Source organism: Engystomops pustulosus, chromosome 5, assembly GCF_040894005.1.
Source record: "Engystomops pustulosus chromosome 5, aEngPut4.maternal, whole genome shotgun sequence".
Classification (NCBI taxonomy): domain Eukaryota; kingdom Metazoa; phylum Chordata; class Amphibia; order Anura; family Leptodactylidae; genus Engystomops; species Engystomops pustulosus.
The window spans coordinates 13,077,326-13,101,684 of record NC_092415.1 but is presented as its reverse complement, the minus strand read 5'-3'; the positions used below and the strand labels follow the sequence as shown (position 1 = coordinate 13,101,684).

The following is a 24,359-nucleotide window of genomic DNA, read 5'->3' as shown; positions in this document are numbered from 1 at the left end:
GTAGTTATATTCCTGTACATAGGGGGCAGTATTATAGTAGTTATATTCCTGTACATAGGGGGCAGTATTATAGTAGTTATATTCTTGTACATAGGAGCAGTATTATAGTAGTTATATTCCTGTACATAGGGGGCAGTATTACAGTAGTTATATTCCTGTACATAGGGGGCAGTATTATAGTAGTTATATTCTTGTACATAGGGGGCAGTATTATAGTAGTTATATTCTTGTACATAGGGGGCAGTATTATAGTAGTTATATTCTTGTACATAGGGGGCAGTATTATAGTAGTTATATTCTTGTACATAGGGGCAGTATTATAGCAGTTATATTCTTGTACATAGGGGGAAGTATTACAGTAGTTATATTCTTGTACATAGGGGGCAGTATTATAGTAGTTATATTCTTGTATATAGGGGGCAGTATTGTAGTAGTTACATTCTTGTACATAGGGGGCAGTATTATAGTAGTTAAATTCCTGTACATAGGGGGCAGTATTATAGTAGTTATATTCTTGTACATGGGGGTGCAGTATTATAGTAGTTATATTCTTGTACATAGGAGGCAGTATTATAGTAGTTATATTCTTGTACAAAGGGGGCAGTATTATAGTAGTTATATTCTTGTACATAGGGGCAGTATTATAGTAGTTATATTCTTGTACATAGGGGGCAGTATTATAGTAGTTATATTCCTGTACATAGGGGGCAGTATTATAGTAGTTATATTCTTGTACATAGGGGGCAGTATTATAGTAGTTATATTCCTGTACATAGGGGGAAGTATTATAGTAGTTATATTCTTGTACATAGGAGGCAGTATTATAGTACCGTAGTTATATTCCTGTACATAGGAGCAGTATTATAGTAGTTATATTCCTGTACATAGGGGGCAGTATTACAGTAGTTATATTCCTGTACATAGGGGGCAGTATTATAGTAGTTATATTCTTGTACATAGGGGCAGTATTATAGCAGTTATATTCTTGTACATAGGGGGAAGTATTACAGTAGTTATATTCTTGTACATAGGGGGCAGTATTATAGTAGTTATATTCTTGTATATAGGGGGCAGTATTGTAGTAGTTACATTCTTGTACATAGGGGGCAGTATTATAGTAGTTATATTCCTGTACATAGGGGGCAGTATTATAGTAGTTATATTCTTGTACATAGGGGGCAGTATTATAGTAGTTATATTCCTGTACATAGGGGGAAGTATTATAGTAGTTATATTCTTGTACATAGGGGGCAGTATTATAGTACCGTAGTTATATTCCTGTACATAGGGGGCAGTATTATAGTAGTTATATTCCTGTACATAGGGGGCAGTATTATAGTAGTTATATTCTTGTACATAGGGGGAAGTATTACAGTAGTTATATTCTTGTACAAAGGGGGCAGTATTATAGTAGTTATATTCTTGTACATAGGGGCAGTATTATAGTAGTTATATTCTTGTACATAGGGGCAGTATTATAGCAGTTATGTTCTTGTACATAGGGGGAAGTATTACAGTAGTTATATTCTTGTACATAGGGGGCAGTATCATAGTAGTTATATTCCTGTACATAGGGGGCAGTATTATAGTAGTTATATTCTTGTACATAGGGGGCAGTATTATAGTAGTTATATTCCTGTACATAGGGGGCTGTATTATAGTAGTTATATTCTTGTACATAGGGAGGCAGTATTATAGTAGTTATATTCCTGTACATAGGAGGCAGTATTATAGTAGTTATATTCCTGTACATAGGGGGCAGTATTATAGTAGTTATATTCCTGTACATAGGGGACAGTATTATAGTAGTTATATTCTTGTACATAGGGGGCAGTATTATAGTAATTATATTCTTGTACATAGGGGGCAGTATTATAGTAGTTATAGTCTTGTACATAGGGGGCAGTATTATAGTAGTTATATTCTTGTACATAGGGGGCAGTATTATAGTAGTTATATTCTTGTACATAGGGGGCAGTATTATAGTAGTTATATTCTTATACATAGGGGCAGTATTATAGTAGTTATATTCTTGTACATAGGGGCAGTATTATAGCAGTTATATTCTTGTACATAGGGGGCAGTATTATAGTAGTTATATTCTTGTACATAGGGGGCAGTATTATAGTAGTTATATTCTTATACATAGGGGCAGTATTATAGTAGTTATATTCTTGTACATAGGGGCAGTAGTATAGCAGTTATATTCTTGTACATAGGGGGCAGTATTATATTCTTTTACATACCTTGTGTGCAGTACATTTATTGCCAATAGTTATGAGTGCTATTTTTCATAATGGTATATATTTACGTACCGAATATTCCCTGCTGGTATATATCTGTGCGTGTGGAATATTTATTACAGGTAAATATGCGATATTATACAGGCATGTGGGCTTTGTCTTTAGGGTGTGTGGTTAAATATTTATGTGCACCTATATTTCAGTGTTTTTTTTATGGATATGGTATTTGCGTGTAGTGTATATTTAGTATGTGTAAATGTGTTTATCGCATGTGTATGCAATCCATATATAGTGTATGTGTGTATTTCTGTGTAGCATATACGTGTATTCTGAAGTATAAGGGGATGGCCTTGATGGTTTATGTATATGGGGCCCACTGGGACTTCTACTATACTCCACTATAGAATAAAGTAGCTTTTTAGCTGTATGGCGGTATTATTTTTCTGACAATATTTACTAATCCCATAGTTTATACATAAAGATACCACAGCGTGGATGTTCCCAGCACCAGCTCTGTGTTAGCACAGAGACTATGATACAATTCCGGAATGATACACCCTGGATACATCCCGTGTTATCACAGCCTTACTCTCATCCACTGGTAAGAAGGAAGCATTACAAGCAGCCGAGGACAATACCTGTCTCTGGTTCTCAGTCTCCAGTCTCAGCCTGGCTTCCACGCATCTTCGGGTTTCCAGGAAGGCTTGTCGCTGAGCCCGATCCGACAGGTAGCTAATGAAGATTCCTGCAGTGTTCATACACATAAACAGCACAGCTTGTGCCACAATCTGCAAAAAAAGAGAGAAAACAAAAAGTTACACATTTACCATCACAATTTGTTACCCTGTAAGAGGAGATCAGTGAGCAGCACATGGGCCATGATCTCTTATTTAAAGGGGAACTCCAACTTCTGACAAAAACATCTTTGGGTTGTAATATTCTTACCAAATTATAAGGCGCTCCATCAATAAATGTCTGCTAAAACGTCTAGGTTCATATATAAGGCGCACCGGATTATAAGGCGCACCTGATTATAAGGATGAATGACCAGCAGGTGGCAGACCTGTGCACAGTACAAGGCAGCTGTTGTCTGTAAGTATGGGTCATATATAAGGCGCACTGAACTATAAGGCGCACCTTAGATTTGTGAGAAAATCAAAGGATTTTTTGTGCTCCTTATAGTCCGAAAAATACGGTAATCAAAAAATGGTTTTAACCAAAAACTTTTGTTTCATATCTTAACCAATTATTTATTAAGGGTCACTGAAAGTTCTCAAGACACATTAAAGTTTGTGCAATTTTTTTTTTTTTAGCACAGAATATGCCGATTTTCAAAAAGTTGTGGGTGGAGCCGTGGGCGTCCACCAGATTTATTTTTAAACGCAGCACATGTCCGGCGTAAATGATGGGAACTTTTGTACAACTCCAGTCTTGGTAAATCCACCACCACTGCGAGAGCACTTTCCCCACCTGCACTGTGAGATTACAGCAGATGGAGTGCTGAGGGAGCAGGGACAGACAGCGTAACAGCTTGTGAAGCTACAACATGGAGGGACTTTAGTAATGCCCCCCCAGAGCCCTTCTGGCTCATTAACATATTATTAAAAGTTGATGTTAGAAGGAAGGAGGCCATGGATAATAAATATAAGAAGATATCACAGTCCCGGTGCCTGGATCTATGAGTAATGTCCCTGGTTTATCAGGATGGATTGTGATGGTTGATTTCCTTTAAAGCTATCACATATGTGAAAATGAAGGGAAGAGATCCAAACCTCATAACTGCTCCGTACCCATTCACAGGTCTCTCCCATCTCCGCCTTTTCCTGGGTGGTCCCATCCCAACACACAGGAAATGCCCAATCAATCACTGATTGATGAAAAATGGTGGCATTTCCTGTGTGTAGAGGCAGCACCAGGATGCAGAGATATACCAGGACGCATATCACTTATACAGGAGAAATGGAGCAGTGAGATGATACTTTTATGCCTTATATGTCTTTAAAGGACATCTACCACCAGGATGAAGGATTGTACACTATGCACACGTACATACTGACTGGTGTGCGCAGACTCTAGCAGCATCTGCTCTTCTTTAAACTTCCTATGCCCTTATTTTTAAGGAGCGCCTTTAGTCTCCATAGAGCCCCTAAGGCTCATTTGCATAAATTTGACAGCCTTCCTTTTTTGTAAAAACCAGGACATTAGAAGCTTAAAGAATAGCAGATCCTGCCAGTGGGGGCACACACCAGTATATCAGTGTGCTTGGTTTACAATCCTTCATCCTGGTGGTAGATTTCCTTAAATAAATTAACTGATGAAATAACCCCTTTAAAAACAAACAAAAATCCAATTAAAACCCCTTTGAGAACACACAACAAAAAAACTTTTAAAACTTAACATGGATTTTGCGGTTTCTGTATTTTATGGATTTTTTTTTCCCTTGTACTGTCTAGTATTACACTATTACTCCTACTATGATAATAATGATAAAATAATACATTTCCGCCACGGAGCTAAGACTCATTTTTCTTATCGCATTTACTTCTCAGTTTTCCATTATCTGTACGTTCTCCCCTTAGGGGCTGAGATCCAGATAATTCTACATTTCCTTCCCGCTCCCGGTATCTTTATGTCTATATACAGTATGAAATAGACAAGTCACATGGATGATGGAAGGATTAATTCCCTCACAGCACTTGTTCGACTCTTGGTCATATGGGCATCGCGGTGGCTCAGTGGTTAGCATTACAGCCTTGCAGCACGGTGGCTCAGTGGTTAGCATTACAGCCTTGCAGCATGGTGGCTTAGTGGTTAACATTACATCCTTGCAGCATGTTGGCTTAGTGGTTAGCATTACAGCCTTGCAGCATGGTGGCTCAGTGGTTAGCATTACAGCCTTGCAGCACGGTGGCTCAGTGGCAAGCATTACATCCTTGCAGAGCTGGAGACCTGGGTTCAAGTCCCAGGGTCGACATCTGCAAAGAGTTTGTGTGTTATCTCCATGTTTGCGTGGGTTTCCTCCTGGTCCTCTGGTTTTCTCCCACACTCCAAAACATACTGGTAGGCTGATTAGATTGTGAGCCCCATTGGGGTAAGGGACTGATTTGGCAAACTCTGTGCAGCGCTGCGGAATCTGTGTGCGCTATATAAATAAAGGAATTATATATATTATTATTATTACCATGATAAAGTCTAAAATGAAGGATAGAAATTAGTGCATTATCTACTATCAATGTAGTCTATAATCTATTAAACAATTAAGGAATATTAATACCCTGTTGTTTTTCTAGGTCAAAAATTCAAAACATTTTCTGATACATTGTTCCAAATGCCTTGTGCAGACGTAGAGCTACATGACTCAATTCTGTCAGTCTGCAGCCACCACTAGGAGGTGCTCTAGAGCTGACTGTATACAGCTTATACATTAAAGTAGGAACAAGGAAGGCTGGAAAAGGGTGACACAGGCGTGACAAGGCCTCATTTTGCTAAAGCATGCTCCCATTGGATAAGAGCCTCCCCCATTCTAAGGAACTTGGCATGTGCCCACTGCTGCAATAAATTACCAGGCAAAGGTGTAACCGCCATTGTAGTAGGCAAAGCAGCAAAGCTAAGGGGAAGCAGTTGTACATAAGACGACTATGGGTGATGGAAGGTGATGTTTTACTGTATGCATCATCATACACATTTATTGTTGATGAAAGTCATGCGCTCAGTCCACCAAGAACCTATAAATTTTGGACAGAGTTTGCACAAGTCACATCTTTCCATCCATGGACAAGCCAAACTTGCTGCAATCATTACAAGAAATCTAAGAGAGTCCTGAAAAATTCTGAAACCTTGGCATTTGGGCATTACTACATAGTATACCTTTTTGCTATACACCTGTACTGTGACATCACTGTGTGTATTATCCCTGCACTGTGACATCACTGTGTGTATTCTCCCTGTACTGTGACATCACTGTGTGTATTATCCCTGTACTGTGACATCACTGTGTGTATTATTCCTGTACTGTGACATCACTGTGTGTATTATCCCTGTACTGTGACATCACTGTGTGTATTATTCCTGTACTGTGACATCACTGTGCATATTATCCCTGTACTGTGACATTACTGTGTGTATTATCCCTGCACTGTGACATTACTGTGTGTATTATCCCTGCACTGTGACATCACTGTGTGTATAATCCCTGTACTGTGACATCACTGTGTGTATTATCCCTGTACTGTGACATCACTGTGTATTATCCCTGTACTGTGACATTACTGTGTGTACTATCCCTGTACTGTGACATCACTGTGCGTATTATCCCTGTACTGTGACATCACTGTGTGTATTATCCCTGTACTGTGACATCACTGTGTGTATTATCCCTGTACTGTGACATCACTGTGTGTATTATCCCTGTACTGTGACATCACTGTGCGTATTATCCCTGTACTGTGACATCACTGTGTGTATTATCCATGTACTGTGACATCACTGTGTGTATTATCCCTGTACTGTGACATTACTGTGTGTATTATCCCTGTACTGTGACATCACTGTGTGTATTATCCCTGTACTGTGACATCACTGTGTGCATTATCCCTGTACTGTGACATCACTGTGCGTATTATCCCTGTACTGTGACATCACTGTGTGTATTATCCCTGTACTGTGACATCACTGTGCGTATTATCCCTGTACTGTGACATCACTGTGTGCATTATCCCTGTACTGTGACATCACTGTGCGTATTATCCCTGTACTGTGACATCACTGTGTGTATTATCCCTGTACTGTGACATCACTGTATATATTATCCTGTACTGTGACATCACTGTGTGTATTATCCCTGTACTGTGACATCACTGTGTGTATTATCCCTGTACTGTGACATCACTGTGTGTATTATCCCTGTACTGTGACATCACTGTGTGTATTATCCCTGTACTGTGACATCACTGTATATAAGCCAGTTCTGACAGTAAGTGGCTCTCTCGTGTGCTGTGATTGTTCTCTTCTTCTCCTACACGTCTGCGGATATTCATGTCTCGCTCTCTGCTGCCCTTCCTTTGCAGCTCGTGCTCCCTCCCTCTCTGCTCGCGGGGTAACATCTGATTAAATAAAAAATGTAAATGGCTTCATGTGTGAATTATTTAAGGGTAACATTTCTTAAAAACTATCTGCAAAAAAAACCCACATGGCCTGGTTACAAAAAACTCTCTTTTAGATTGGTAAATCTGTGAGTGACACAGTGATAATCACTTCTATGTAGACAGAAGTATCAGATTGTAAGAAGTTATAAGATAACTGTAACTATACTAGATATACTAGATAACTATACTAAATCTGCCCACCCCCCTTATTGTACTGCCCCTCCCTCAGCGCCATCTGTGTACACAACCACCGGAGCACAATGCACAGGATTTATTTGCATGGTCGCAAAAAATTCTAAAAAATATAGTAGGTGCTGCAGAGATAACTGATGATTATTATTATTACGATATATTATTATTATTATGTATTATTTCATTTTGAAAAATCCTTAACTTAACGTAAAGCAGCGCTGAGTGTATTCCTTATATGTATGTGTAGAGCAGTGCCCAGTGTATTCCTTATATGTATGTGTAGAACAGTGCTGAGTGTATTCCTTATATGTATGTGTAGAGCAGTGTTGAGTGCATTCCTTATATGTATGTGTTGTGCAGTGATGAGTGTATTCCTTATATGTGTATGTAGAGCAGTGCCCAGTGTATTCCTTATATGTATGTGTAGAACAGTGCTGAGTGTATTCCTTATATGTATGTGTAGAACAGTGATGAGTGTATTCCTTATATGTATGTGTTGTGCAGTGATGAGTGTATTCCTTATATGTGTATGTAGAGCAGTGCCCAGTGTATTCCTTATATGTATGTGTAGAGCAGTGCTGAGTGTATTCCTTATGTGTGTGTAGAGCAGTGCCCAGTGTATTCCTTATATGTATGTGTAGAGCAGTGATGAGTGTAATACTTATATGTGTGTGCGTAGAGCAGTGCACAGTGTATTCCTTATATGTGTGTGTAGAGAAGTGATGAGTGTATTCCTTATGTGTGTGTGTAGAGCAGTGCAGAGTGTATTCCTTATATGTGTGTGTAGAGCAGTGATGAGTGTATTCCTTATATGTATGTGTAGAGCAGTGTTGAGTGTATTCCTTATATGTATGTGTAGAGCAGTGCCCAGTGTATTCCTTATATGTATGTGTAGAACAGTGCTGAGTGTATTCCTTATATGTATGTGTAGAGCAGTGATGAGTGTATTCCTTATATGTATGTGCTATGCAGTGTGAGTGTATTCCTTATATGTGTATGTAGAGCAGTGCCCAGTGTATTCCTTATATGTATGTGTAGAGCAGTGCTGAGTGTATTCCTTATGTGTGTGTAGAGCAGTGCTGAGTGTATTCCTTATATGTATGTGTAGAGCAGTGATGAGTGTATTCCTTATGTGTGTGTAGAGCAGTGCCCAGTGTATTCCTTATATGTATGTGTAGAGCAGTGGTGAGTGTATTCCTTATGTGTGTGTAGAGCAGTGCTCAGTGTATTCCTTATATGTATGTGTAGAGCAGTGATGAGTGTAATACTTATATGTGTGTGTGTAGAGCAGTGCCCAGTATATTCCTTATATGTGTGTGTATAGAAGTGATGAGTGTATTCCTTATGTGTGTGTGTAAAGCAGTGATGAGTGTATTCCGTATATGTATGTGTAGAGCAGTGCAGAGTGTATTTCTTATATGTGTATGTAGAGCAGTGCAGAGTGTATTCCTTATATTTATGTGTAGAGCAATGATGAGTGTATTCCTTATATGTGTGTAGAGCAGTGCACAGTATATTCCTTATATGTGTGTAGAGCAGTGTGGAGTGTATTCCTTATGTGTGTGTGTAGAGCAGTGCTGAGTGTATTCCTTATGTGTGTGTGTAGAGCAGTGTGAGTGTGTTCTATTTCTGTTTGCATGAGTAAATGTGTGAATGTAGCAGAGTTTTGTGTCTAAATGTATAAATGTTGTGTATCTGTGTGCTGGGCTTTTGTGCGACAAACAGGGATATTTTAATAGGTTTTTTTTGGAAGACTTAATCTGGGGTGTGTCTTATATTCCAAAAAATATGGTAAATGGGTGAGATTTCACAAAACAATTGAATTCTAGAAAGGACATTTCATCCATCGCCTGCGGGAACTGGTAGTTTAAGGGGGTAAAATGAGGTGACAGGTTCAGCCAATATTGCGGCTGCTGAATAAAATACAAACATCACAGTGAAGACTGACACACAGGGTCACATTTACTTACCCGATCCGGTCGCGATCCAGCGGCGCGTTCTCCGACGTGGATTCGGGTCTGCTGGGATTCACTAAGGTCGTGCGCCCGATATCCACCAGGTGTCGCTGCTGCACCGAAGTCCGCCGGAGTTCACCTCCTTCTTCCTGGTGCATGTAAGTGCGGATCTTGCGACACAAATTCTTAGTTAAATTCCGCATCTTTTCCGAATCCGTCGGGTTATCTGACGGCCACGCCCCCCGATTTCTGTTGCGTGAAAGCCGGCGCCGATGCGCCAAAATCCGATCATGTGCGCCAAAATCCCAGGGGAATTCGGCCGAAATCGGAAATCGTTGGGAAAACCTACGGAAATACGCGATTCGGACCCTTAGTAAATGACCCCACAGGGTGCAGCAGAACAGTGAGCACACATACAGCCGTCATCAGAGTAGCCTAGCCAGCAGTCGCAGAGTTAATATTCCCATACTGTACGCTCCGTCTTAATTCCCGTGTTGCGCTATTATACCCTCTTCCAGTTATTCCTGCAAATATTTCTTGAATTATTATAATTATTATTGCTATTTGTTCCTTCTAAGAGTCACAATTTTCCCAGCATGGCTGTTCTCTAATTGCAGCAACTTCATAATATAAATTATCACTGACATAGTTAATTATTCATATCCCTCGCCGCTTGTTCCTGGATAGAAAGAAACAGCAAGGAGAAAGAATGAAGACTTTTAATTAAGTTATTTGAGACGAGAGTGAAGCCCACTTATCGCTCCCTCATTAATGCAAATAATAGTTTGTTTGTGCAATGGTTTATATAAGGGGGGAGCAGAATCTAAATATTGTGTTATATCATCAGGCTGCATATATCACGCACATATGTTCCAAAGATCCCAACCAGTGCAGTATATAGAAGGCACAGCTGTCCCTCATAATCATGCCCCAGGACAAAGTACATACAGTATGGCGTGTTTCCATTATTATGGTTTTCCATGATGCTAAGACTATAATAATACTATGCCCTATGTACAAGAATATAACTACTATAATACTGCCCCCTATGTACAAGAATATAACTACTATAATACTGCCCCCTATGTGCAGGAATATAACTACTATAATACTGCCCCCTATGTACAAGAATATAACTACTATAATACTGCCCTCTATGTACAAGAATATAACTACTATAATACTGCCCCCAATGTACAAGAATATAACTACTATAATACTGCCCCCTATGTACAAGAATATAACTACTATAATACTGCCCCCTATGTACAGGAATATAACTACTATAATACTTCCCCCTATGTACAAGAATATAACTACTATAATACTGCTCCCTATGTACAGGAATATAACTACTATAATACTGCCCCCTATGTACAAGAATATAACTACTATAATACTGTCCCCTATGTACAAGAATATAACTACTATAATACTGTCCCCTATGTACAAGCATATAACTACTATAATACTGCCCCCTATGTACAAGAATATAACTACTATAATACTGTCCCCTATGTACAAGCATATAACTACTATAATACTGCCCCCTATGTACAAGAATATAACTACTATAATACTGCCCCCTATGTACAAGAATATAACTACTATAATACTGCCCCCTATGTACAGGAATATAACTACTATAATACTGCCCCCTATGTACAAGCATATAACTACTATAATACTGCCCCCTATGTACAAGAATATAACTACTATAATACTGCCCGCTATGTACAAGAATATAACTACTATAATACTGCCCCCTATGTACAGGAATATAACTACTATAATACTGCCCCCTATGTACAAGCATATAACTACTATAATACTGCCCCCTATGTACAAGAATATAACTACTATAATACTGCCCCCTATGTACAGGAATATAACTACTATAATACTGCCCCCTATGTACAGGAATATAACTACTATAATACTGCCCCCTATGTACAAGCATATAACTACTATAATACTGCCCCCTATGTACAAGAATATAACTACTATAATACTGCCCGCTATGTACAAGAATATAACTACTATAATACTGCCCCCTATGTACAAGAATATAACTACTATAATACTGCCCCCTATGTACAAGCATATAACTACTATAATACTGCCCCCTATGTACAAGAATATAACTACTATAATACTCCCCCCTATAGATGAATCTGAGAGACATGGATTTTAGGCAGTTCGCAGCTTTCCGTAAGTTCCTGCGCTCTATATACGGTATGTTTTATACTGTGGTATGGAGACACTTTCTCCTAATAAACCTGTTACATTGTGGTCCTTACACTCGGTGCTTGTGATTCTGCTCTTCCCATTTATAAGGCAGGTGCAGCACATGAGATTATATACAGGACATGTTATCACATTACAGTCAGTGAGGCCTCGGTGCAGTATGATGCTCTTGGTTGGACATGGCTACAGTTATTGACGCTGTCATTGTGCAGTGCTGATGCTGCTGGCACACAATGATTTTATGTTTGTACTGATGATAATGCAGATTATTACACTGTAATTTACCTGGAGTGATTTCTAGATCACAGATATATCACTGGTGTCAGCCTCAGTATATTAATGTTCCCTGGATGGCGGCAGCAACACGCGAATGTCCACCGTTACATTCTGTAATGTTACAAGCCGTTACAGTCAGTGAAACAGTTACATCCTATATTATACTTCAGAGCTGCACTCACTATTCTGCTGCTGGTGCAGTCACTGTGTACATACATGACATTACTTATCCTGTACTGATCCTGAGTTACATCCTATATTATACTTCAGAGCTGCACTCACTATTCTGCTGCTGGTGCAGTCACTGTGTACATACATGACATTACTTATCCTGTACTGATCCTGAGTTACATCCTGTATTATACCCCGGAGCTGCACTCACTATTCTGCTGCTGGTGCAGTCACTGTGTACATACATGACATTACTTATCCTGTACTGATCCTGAGTTACATCCTGTATTATACTCCAGAGCTGCACTCCCTATTCTGCTGCTGGTGCAGTCACTGTGTACATACATGACATTACTTATCCTGTACTGATCCTGAGTTACATCCTGTATTATACCCCAGAGCTGCACTCACTATTCTGCTGCTGGTGCAGTCACTGTGTACATACATGACATTACTTATCCTGTACTGATCCTGAGTTACATCCTGTATTATGCCCCAGAGCTGCACTCACTATTCTGCTGCTGGTGCAGTCACTGTGTACATACATGACATTACTTATCCTGTACTGATCCTGAGTTACATCCTGTATTATACCTCAGAGCTGCACTCACTATTCTGCTGATAGAATAGAGGGACATAGGCTGCATCCCATGGAATTCATACACCACTGGAAGATACAAATATGTTAAGTATGACTGTAGAAATCTATCTCCTTAACTGATCAGTGTATGTAGAGTTAGATTAGATTAGGCAGGATACAGCGGTGGTTGTGACTACTGCACAGAGACTGTTATTCTCTTCATCAGATCTCATGGGAATAAAGTGTTTAGTGCTACATTTTCCATCCAAACAGATCCCTGAAAGCAGCGGCAGAAATATGCAGCCTATTTTTATTTTACTATTATTTTTTTTTTTATAGAAAAATTTATAATATATAATATAATTTAACAAAATTTTTATTATCATTTTAAGTCAAAGATTTTAAGTGAAATTCATGTATCAAATGTACAATAATTTTATGGCAAAATTCCCCCTTTTCTTCCGAATTTATTTTGTTACTTTTGTCATTGCTATTTATTTGTTTGTTTGTTTGTTTGTTTGTTTTTACTGTTCTGTGTTTTTTTATTTTTGTCCAATATCATGGTCTATAGCAGGGGTAGGGAACCTACGGCTCGGGAGCCAGATGTGGCTCTTTTGTTGGCTGCATCTGGCTCAGACATATCTGTAATAAATAGTGATGTCTGCTGTGTCTCTTAGACTGATCACTGGACACAGGCATCGATGTTACCACTGTATACCTCCTTTTTAAAACCCAGGCGCCACCGCCGCCATTGTCTAGGCCTGGGTCAAAGTGAAGAGCATGGGAGCAATGAGCAGCTGACTTCAGGGAGCGCTGGAAAGTGAATATTAATTTTTTTTTTTGCTGTGGCTACCTATCTACTTGGGGGCATGTGCTGTGGCTATCTATCTACTTCGGGGCATATGCTGTGGCTACCTATATACTGGGAGTATGTGCTGGGGCTACCTATATACTGGGGGTATGTGCTGGGGCTACCTATCTACTGGGAGGCATTTGCTGGGGCTACGTGCCAGGATTTGGAGTAGTGAACCCCTTGGACCACCTGGAATGTAAGGGGCACTTGGTCTTCACCATAGCCCACCTCAAAGCAGGATGGTCTTGCTGCAGCGTGGTACTGCCTGGTCACGGTGACTTGTCCACGGTGGCAGCCAAGGTCGAGGTACAGGATCACTAGGCAGTCTCGTGGTCAGGAACAGGCAGATGGTAAAGGCAGGTGGCAATGATGCAAGGTCGTGGGAAGGAGCAAGAGGTCAGGGCTGGCAGCAAAGGAGCAGAATCAGGAACAAGTCTGGGGTCACAACGGGAGATCAACACTTGGGAAGGAAACACTGTGGGCAGCACCAATCAGGAATATGGAGAGGTGAGTGAGATCGCAAAGGGGCGCCGCCACGGAGAGGGGCACAGGTGTGCCTGCAATCCGAGACGTAGATCGCAGGGGCACCCGTGACACTGGGACTACCTATCTACTGGGGGGTATGTGCATATGGTACGGCTCTTACGGAATAACATTTTAAAATATGTGGCGTTCTTGGCTCTCCCAAACAAAAAGGTTCCTGACCCCTGGTCTATAGTTTTATGTTTGTATTTTTTTTTAATTACTATTGATATCCTTCTTCATATTATTACTTACATTATCATATACATTTTTATTGAATACTTTGAATATATCATTTGATAAATATATCATCATTATTTTTATGATTAATATTAGAAATTATTGTTATTTGCCATTCTGTTTTTTATTGGATATTGTTTATTGTGTTTTTTTTTTGTTGTGTTATTATTATGATTATTCTGATTTTATCTCGCTGTAGTCAAATATTCGCTTTGTGCTGCTTTAGTTCTTTGCAGATCACATCACTGAGTCCTAATGCATCTTCTTTTCCCGTCTTTCCAGTCATTTCATGTATTATTTCCCAGATAAGTAGCACAAGAGCCAAAGCTTCTGAGGCCAAAGCATGTGTGGAGGAGCCTCGCTGAAGTCAAGGTCCAATACAAATACTATGTATACTATCATACAACTTATCACAGAACCAGACTGTAGGTGATCCTCTCCCACCTACCACATGCAGTTTACAGTCCTGGTATCCTCCTTGTTTGCATTGGAGAGTGTTGCCCCCTTAGGCCCAGGTACGTCTTCTACTTCTGAACCCTGATGATAAAGGGAACCTGTCAGCAGAAATTGACCTAATAATCCACTACCGGTATGTTACGAAGCAGCGGACCACCTTCCAGATACTGTTTCTTTCATGGTCCTGTGCAGTGGCACCCTCCAGAAAATCAACTTTGAAGTGAGATGTAACTTGGTCTTATGAAGTCAAGGAGGCGGAGATTTGGACACTGAAGTCAAGCTCTCTCTGCCTCACTGTAATCGCTGGTCCTGCATCAAGAGACATCACTAACCAGATCTCCTGAAGTCTGAAGCATGATGTCAATCACAGAGGAGGAGGCGTTCAGAGTTTCCCACCCTGACTTCATTGTTGATGGCTCCTCCCCCTTGACTTTAAAGATTCGATTTGCATTTCACTTCAAAAGTTGATTTTCTGGATGATGCCACCAGACTGGACCATGAAAGAAACATCAGCGATAAGGTGTTACACTACCTAATAATATTCTAGTAGTGGTTTATTAGGCCAATTTCTTATGACAGGTTCCCTTTAATTGCCTTGTAGACCTACCTAAGCAGCTTTATCACTACGTCAATTGTTATATTGGGGCAGATTTACTTACCCGGTCCATTTGCGATCCAGCGGCGCGTTCTCTGCGCTGGATTCGGGTCCGGCCGGGATTTAATAAGGTAGTTCCTCCGCCGTCCACCAGGTGGCGCTGCTGCGCTGAAAAGCATCTGAACGCACCGGAATTCACCGAGGCCGGCTGAGTGCAGGTAAGCGCGCCCCGAGCAACACATTTTCCGTTTTTAAATGCGGCGGTTTTTCCGAATACGTCGGGTTTTCGTTCATCCGGGGCAATTCAGGTACAATCGGCGCAAATCGGAAATATTCGGGTAACACGTCGGGAAAACGCGAATCGGGCCCTTAGTAAATGACCCCCATTGTGTCATATTATTCTCCTGTGCAATCTTATAACAGTATCTCAGTCCTAGTGGCATCTTTGATTGCATTGGGTTGAATTCCCACTTTCTACGCCCCTGGTTACATTGTATCAGTCAGTCTTCCTTATAACCTCTTTATGACAGCTACAGTCCTTTTGTCATCTTGTATTACATTGTTGCTTACTGCCCAGTGTAGACCCATTTAGCTCAACTCCTGGTTACCTTGTGTCATGTCAGTGTCCTGCGTAACCTCCGAATAGCATCTACATTCCTGGTGTCATTGGGGTGTGTTGCCCCTTAGGTCCAGGTCTACTATTAAAATACTAATATAGTTACTCCCCAGTTACTGTACATGTTCATTTCAGTCTCTGTACCCTCCTAATAGCATATACATTCCTGTGTTCCGAATTTCTGGTAATGGGGCTTGCTTCCCCCTTAGGCTTAGGTCTGTCTATTATCGCTGCACCCACAAAGCTATGCCCCTAATAACATTGTATCATGTCTCCCATATAGCTACCCTCCTAGTTACCTTGTGTCATGTCAGTGTCCTGTGTAACCTCCTAATAGTATATATATTCCGGGTGTTATATTCTGCAGCATTGGCTCCAGGTGTACTACCTATCTACATACCTGGAATTTCTGGTATAGGGGCTTGCTTCCCCCTTATGCCAAGGTCTGTCTATTGCCTCTGCACCCCTATAGCTGTGCTCCTGGTCAGCCTCCCGTGTAACATAATAGCATCTACATTCATGGTATTGGAGCTTTCTGCCCCCTTAGGTCCAGGTGCCTATTACCAAGGGTGAACCTAAACTCTCAACTGCCTGAGGCGATGTACAGAACGACCCCCGACCCCCCATCGGCCCATCCAGTAGTGATATATCAGATTATATTTTAGTAAATGTGCTTTCCGTGCAGTGTCTCGCATCAGATGTGTGGAGACATGGGAGGTTATTTATCATTGGTTTTCCTGGGCGTTTTTTTTTTTTAAAGTTGCATTGAGGTTCTTTGGGACTTTTCACTGCTAAAAGATCTCACAGGACTATTTCAAGGCATGACTTGAGACTTTTGCAAAAATAGTCCCATCAAAAGTCTCGTGCTTAGTCCTGTTCCCTGCTGGTAGATGTGCTGGGATTTTTTTATGCATTTTGAGACTTTTTTGGGACGTTTTGGAAAAAAAAAAGAACATTTATTAAAGAGCCAAAGCCACTTTAATAGACATAGAACTGTCCCACGGAGCCAAATTATGAATAAGCCTCATTATTCCGAAGTGTTAGGTCCTGCTTTGTGGCAGGTGACTGCGCCCCTGATGCTGCAAAACACCTTCCTGCAGGTGATGCTGCCTGAGGCAAGCGGCTCAGGAAGGCAGACACCTTTATAGCTGCACTCATAGTTACTTTGTGTCTTGTTAGTCTCATGTGTATCCACAAAATAGCAATTACAGTCCTGGTGTCATAACCTATGACATTGGGCTTGTGGTCCCCTTAGACCCAGTCCCAGCACCCCTATGGCCACTCCCTTTATCAGTCTCCCGTGTGACCCCCATAATAGCATCTCTGGCCGGGAACACATGTTGCTTCATCCTCTCCAGCTTCGCGTCATTAAATAATGTGATCACTTGGGTGAAATCCAACTCTTTTTAATCTGAATTTCGGAGACTACTGACCTACATTTTAAGAGTGCGGGGACTTGTATTACAGATGGTGCGCTCCTCTGAAATCCCTGCAACAAACCGAGCTCGGCGGAGAGAGAAAAAAAGCTTCATAAATAAAATATGAGAAAAATAATAAAACAATTTATGATTTCATTGTCATAAATAATTATCCTTAAAAGGTAGAAAACAAATCTATTATTAAAGGCAAAAAAAAAAAAATCTATTATTTATTAACTATTTATGTGGTGGATGTGATTTATTGTATTATTATCCAGGGACATGTGCAGCCCAATAACATCAGATAACAGCCCCACACACTGATGTATTACCCCCCTGTCATCTAGAACTAGAACTAAGAAACCAACATTAAAGCAATGCAGACGGCTTTGTATTGGCATTTTAGTGCCATGTTGTTTTTAGGTCCAATATTTTTTGATGATTTCATAATTTATCGAAAAATATATCTTAATTAAATTCAATTATATAATTACATGAAATAAAATTAAATATTAAATTAAATTATAGTTAAACTCCATGATAAAGATTTGTCTTCCTACATCCACCACTAGGGGGAGCTCACAACATTATTGCATACTGTTTATACCTAGCACTCTAGAATGGCAGAGAAGGAAGTGAACTCTCCAGCTCTCTCTTATGGCGGCTGAATTTAAAGAGAATTTGTCAGTAGTTCTCACTATGAGGTTATGCTTTGCTTTGCTGAGATAAGAGTAGACCCATTTAAGGCATCAGTTGTGACTATGCCGTATTGCAGTGTTAGGTTTTGTCCCTGGAGATATGTGTAATCAGATCATTGTGGATGTGTTTAGTAGCAGCAGGACTGTGATATATGGCTTTAAATTCTAGGATTGTTGCTTCTCGGGATGTGCCTGTTCCCTGCTTTGTTCTGTGCTCTCTGCAGCAAGTGTAAGGTAGTGTTCCTGGAAATCTATTTGTATTGGTTAGTAGCAGCAGATCTGTGAAATATCCGTTTATATTCCAGAATTGTAGATTCTCCAAGTGCACTGAGGATATTCCCCCACATTGCTGTGCTCTGTGTTCTCTGCAGCCATCAAATATCTGTGTAATCATACATTTGAGTATGTTGTTAGTAGCAGCAGGACTTCTAAATATGGATTCATATTTGAGGATTGTAGTTTCTTCAAATGCACTGGGGATGTGTCCTCACACTGCTGTGCTCCTAGATCTTGGGATACAACTTCTCTACAGTAATAGGTGTAGCTGGCTTTTGGTTCAATTCAAGAGAAGTTGGGAAGAGTGTAGCAGAGTTTAATGCAGAGAGCACAGGACACAGCAGTGTGAGGACACACCCCCAATGACCTTGGAGATCCTACCTTCCTACCATGTAATACATTTTTTTCAAATTTCTGCTACTATTTTGAAACAACTTCCGGACTACAATTATACTAGACAATTAAAAAATTCAGAGGGACAAAATCTTCAGATAATTGCAAAGGTAAGTGGAAAAATGTCCCCCAAAAGGATTAAAAGAAGATCTGCCGTTTGGACAATGCCTTAAAAGCTTTTGGTAGATGGATCCCCTGGTGATGAGGTGTGGCTATAACCGCTGGGGATCTGTTGTAATCTACAGTATCAAGTGTTCATTTTTCCTGCAGTGCCCCCACAGGTAAAATGAAGAACTACACAATTCCATTTAAAATCAATATGATGAGTCCTCCTTCTTTTTTTTGTTTTTTCTTTATAACAGATGGGAAATCTCTATGGCCCCCGTACGGGTCTCACAGGTTGTGTTTTTTTTTACATTTCCGAATTTTTACTCCGCAGTTAACTTTCTAGGAGTGAAATAAGGACAATATGGATTTACACATTAATCTTGTAACAGTCCATTATTCATTCTGTGTAATCACATTTTGCCTGTGCAGAGCGCACGCTTGGCGCACACGATTAATCCTCTTCAACCTCTTCTATCTCCTTGTCAAAAACTCGCCATGTGACAAAAACATCTTCATCTTGGCGAGATGTATTGGGCAGACAAGCGCCGCCCGCATCTGTCATGTTTTATGTGCGGGGTGTTCACATCTGTCTCCATTAGCTTAGCATTCGTGGAATAATGTAAGAAAAACGGAATTTGTAGAAATGAGAATATATTTCATATTGTGGCTAATAGAACAGTCATGAAACCTGAAGAAACGGGAGGCGGAAATGGGTGTGAGTGGGCATTGCCGAAAAATGTGATGTCAGTGTGGGTGGATACCAAATACAAAAGTACAGTATACAAATGCCAGACCTGTGTCAGGGCAAACCTATAGGGAGGCTCACATATAGGTGTCTTTATGTCCCCAGTAACTTGGAGACCTCCACATTCACGGTACCCACATGCAGGGTATTTACATTGGTCTCCAAGAGCTTAGCAATCGTGTCTTGGAGACCTCCAAAGTCTACCCTACCTTCCTTCGTGCCACCACATTGACTACATATGGCCTTGGACTTTTGAGACTTGAGAGTACCTCCCGCTATCTATAGATGCCCTCTTCTGTAGGATGGCGCTGGTGAGTCAGGGATAACCCAACTGAACATAAATATCCCACAGAACGAGCCCCCAAAAAATGCCAATGTCCAATTTTCAAGGTACATTACGATCCATGTAGAGCAGAGGAGCCCCGGCCGGTGGCTTGACTCCATGTAAGGACCTGCCAGAAGTGACGTCACTTAGGCTACAGAAATCTGTAGAGTACACAGCAATTTCCGACGTATTTTAAAAGTCTCGGCTTTCTTCATCAGGGACTATTTAGACTTTATTAGATACATCTATTTTTTTGCAAGACAACATCTCTTTTGGCATCGTTGTGTCTAAATTTTGGTTTAAACTCCTAGTAAATGTGATGCAAACAGGTTCCTTCTAACACAATACTAAAATACTGTACATAGAGTTGAAAGGGACTTGGCGTTTAAACCCACTCAGTCGAACTACATCTATGAAAACTGTTATTTTACAGCAGAACAACTATCAACTTTTATGGGGCATCACGGTGGCTCAGTGGTTAGCACTACAGCCTTGCAGCACTGGGGTCCTGGGTTCAAGTCCCAGAGTCAACATCTGCAAAGAGTTTGTATGTTCTCTCTGTGTTTGTGTGGGTTTCCTCCGGGTCCTCCGGTTTCTTCCCACACTTCAAAACATACTGGTAAGTTGATTAGATTGTGAGTCCCATTGGGGACAGGGACCGATTTGGGAAGCTCTTTGCAGCGCTGCGTAATCTGTGTGCACTATATAAATAAAGGAAATATTATTATTATTATTATTATTAGCCATGGGTGCAGCTCATTCCCCCAGCCCTCAGGAATGAGAGAGGCGCTGAGGGAGGTGTAAATTAGCAATAAATTGTTACACACAACTAGAGTCTCTCTCATTCCATAGAAGAGAAAGCAGGCCCCTTGTCAATCAGGAAGCTGGAAGTTCAGCTGAGCTGTAAGAAAATCTTACAATTTTACAAACAGTCCCTGGAGGCCTGGAACTTGCTCCAGGTTGACTGGGTGTCTTCTTGTTTTAAATCCATCAACTCACTCAAAAGATACGGACCCCGGGAGTTTATATGTGAATTACCTTGTACTAATCGAGGGGGTGGTAACCTTGAAAGTTGTCCGGGAATTAATCCCTATAAGGTTACCTCCCCCTTGACTAGCATGTATAAAGTCACATATAAAGTTCTGGGGGTCATATTTTCTGAATGGTTGGATGGATTTTAATAAAACCAACATCAAACCGATTAGGAGCGCAGTGGGGATTCCATGGGGTGTGTCATTTATTATTTCATACTTCATTATAAGTCAGCTTTACTTCTAGAGATTTGGATTCGGGTTCAGAAAAAGAAAATTTATTGAAATTCTTCAGTTACTGGGAGAATGAGAGTAAAACACGACGTGTCTCCTTGTATTCAGATTCTCGTAAACAATTGCTTTTCCGCAGCCATTATAACCTATTATCCTCCACACCTCTGATACAATTACCGCTGAACCGTAATTGTGTCTACAGAACAATGGTCACTGGAATGACTCTGGAGACGCAGGGGGAGAGTGTAAAACCATTAACCTGAGAGTCAGTCATTAGATCTCACATGCAAATTATTCATATCAAGTCCTGGATAAACAAAGACAAAAACCACATCAGTGCCAGGGGCAGCCCCGCCGTGTAGGAACTGGGAAGCCCTTCACCATGTGAAGAGTGAGAATGACACCAGAATATACAATGCGAAAGATATTGGCTTTACAGAACCGCAGTCTCATCCTGGCTCCCAAAATCTGGGGAAAAGTTTACAAGAAGCAGGATAAACAAACACGAAAACCACATCAGTGCCAGGGGCAGCCCCGCCGTGTAGGACCTGGGAAGCCCTTCACCATGCGAAGAGTGAGAATGACACCAGGATATACAATGCGCAAGATATTGGCTTTACAGAACTGCAGTCTCATCCTGGCTCCAAAAATCTGGGGAAAAGTTTACAAGAAGCAGGATAAACAAACACGAAAACCACATCAGTGCCAGGGGCAGCCCCCGCCGTGTAGGACCTGGGAAGCCCCTCACCATGTGAAGAGTGAGAATGACACCAGAATATACAATGCGAAAGATATTGGGGCAGATTTACTTACCCGGTCCATTCGCGATCCAGCGGCGCGTTCTCTGCGCTGGATTCGGGTCCGACCGGGATTTATTAAGGTAGTTCCTCCGCCGTCCACCAGGTGTCGCTGCTGCACCGAAAAGCATCGGAACGCGCTGGAGTTCACCGGCTCGGGCTGAGTGAAGGTAAGTGCAAGCTTCGCGACCGATTTTTTGTTTAAAATGCGGCGGTTTTTCCGAATCTGTCGGGTTTTCGTTCGGCCACGCCCCCCCGATTTCCGTCGCGTGCATGCCAGCGCCGATGTGCCACAATCAGATCGCGTGCGCCAAAATCCCGGGGCAATTCAGGGGAAATCGGCGCAAATCGGAAATATTCGGGTAACACGTCGGGAAAACACGAATCGGGCCCTTAGTAAATGACCCCCATTGGCTTTACAGAACCGCAGTCTCATCCTGGCTCCCAAAATCTGGGGAAAAGTTTACAAAAAGCAGGATAAAGAAAGACGAAAACCACATCAGTGCCAGGGGCAGCTCTGCCGTGTAGGACCTTGGAAGCCCTTCACCATGTGAAGAGTGAGCATAACACCAGGATACAGGCAGCCCCCAGGTTACATACAAGATAGGGTCCGTAGGTTCGTTCTTAAGTTGAATTTGTATGCAAGTCGAAACTGTATACTTTATAATGGCAGATCCAGACAAAAAAATTTTTTTTGCCCCAGTGACAATTGGAATTTCAAAATTTTTTGCTGTAATTGGACCAAGGATTGTCAATAAAGCTCCATTACAGACACCTTACAGCTGATCAGTGCAGTCTGGGACTATAGTAAATCATCCAGAGAGCTTCACCAGAAGTCACAGTGGGAAGAGGGGTCTGTCTGTAAGTCGGTTGTCCTTAAGTAGGGGACCGCCTGTATATAGTGAGCAAGATATTGGCTTTACAGAGCCGCATTCTCATCCTGGTTCCCAAAATCTGGGGAAAAATTTACAAGAAGCAGGGAAATTTTTGGAATTAATTCAATTTTAATACCTGCCACTTTAAAACAGACCAGGTGAATAATTAAACACAGCAGCTCCTGCCCTGTGTTGTGTTACAGCCAGTTGTTCTCTAAGCGTTATCAGAGTGTGTCTTCACACTGCTGTGCTCTAAGCTCTCTGCAGTTACCGTATAACCAATACAGACAGTCCCCAGGTTACGTACAAGATAGGTTCCATAGGTTTGTTCTTAAGTTGAATTTGTATGTATGTCGAAACTGTATATTTTAGAATTATAGTTCCAGACAAAAAAAATTTGTGACAATTCGAGTTTCAAATTTTTTTTAGCTGTAATTGGACCAAGGATTATCAATAAAGCTTCATTACAGACATCCTACAGCTGATCAGTGCAGTCTGGGACTATAGTAACATCCAGAGAGGTCACCAGAGGTCACAGGGGGTAGAGGGGTCCGTCTGTAACTAGATGTCGTCTGTAAGTTGCGTGTCCTTAAGTAGGGAACCCTTCAGTATTTACTACAGGTATTACTGAGAACAGAAAGTGGAAGGGGCATCAGAGCAGGTAATGCAGAAAGCACTTGGAGAAGCTACAATCCGGAAGCATTAATCCATATTTCACAGTCCTGCTGCTACTAACAACATACAGTACACAAAGGTCTAATTACACATCTCTCCAGGGACAACACCTAACACTAAACACAAAAAAATAACACAACACAATTTTTTTTTTTAACAAGATCAATTTTTTTCCATCCAATTAAAGACTGATGTTTTCAATTATTAGAACTTGTTCACATTATTAACACTTTTTTCGATCATTAAAAGAACTTGGTTGACTAGTTCAAAGTTCCATGTACTGACCCGTTTAGATATGTCATGTTGGTACAGGCAGTCCCTGGGTTACGTACAAGATAGGGTCCGGAGATTTGTTCTTAAGTTGAATTTGTATGTAAGTCGAAACTGTATATTTTATAATTGAAGTTCTAGACAATTTTTTTCTTTTGCCCCAGTGACAATTGGAGTTTCAAAATTTTTTGATGTAATGGGACCAAAGATTATCAATAAAGCTTCATTACAGACACCTTACAGCTGATCATTGCAGCCTGGGACTATAGGAACATCCAGAGAGGTCACCAGAGGTCACAGTGTTCAGAGGGGTCCGTCTGTAACTAGGGGTCGTCTGTGAGGTGTCCTTAAGTAGGGGACCGCCTGTATTCTGGTTATTGGAAATATTTATGGCAGTTCCTAACGACTGTTTTGTCCATATAAT

General features: G+C 40.9%; 1 protein-coding gene across 2 annotated transcripts in view; it reads right to left on the bottom strand.

Moving 5' to 3' along the window:
• The window catches only part of ADCY8 (adenylate cyclase 8), a 181,246-nt gene that overhangs the window by 116,233 nt on the left and 40,654 nt on the right, over nt 1-24,359 (bottom strand). For both annotated transcript variants that reach the window (XM_072151178.1, XM_072151176.1), the window contains exon 2: nt 2,882-3,031. In XM_072151178.1, coding sequence (XP_072007279.1) covers nt 2,882-3,031 — 150 coding nt within the window. The remainder of the gene's footprint in view (nt 1-2,881; nt 3,032-24,359) is intronic.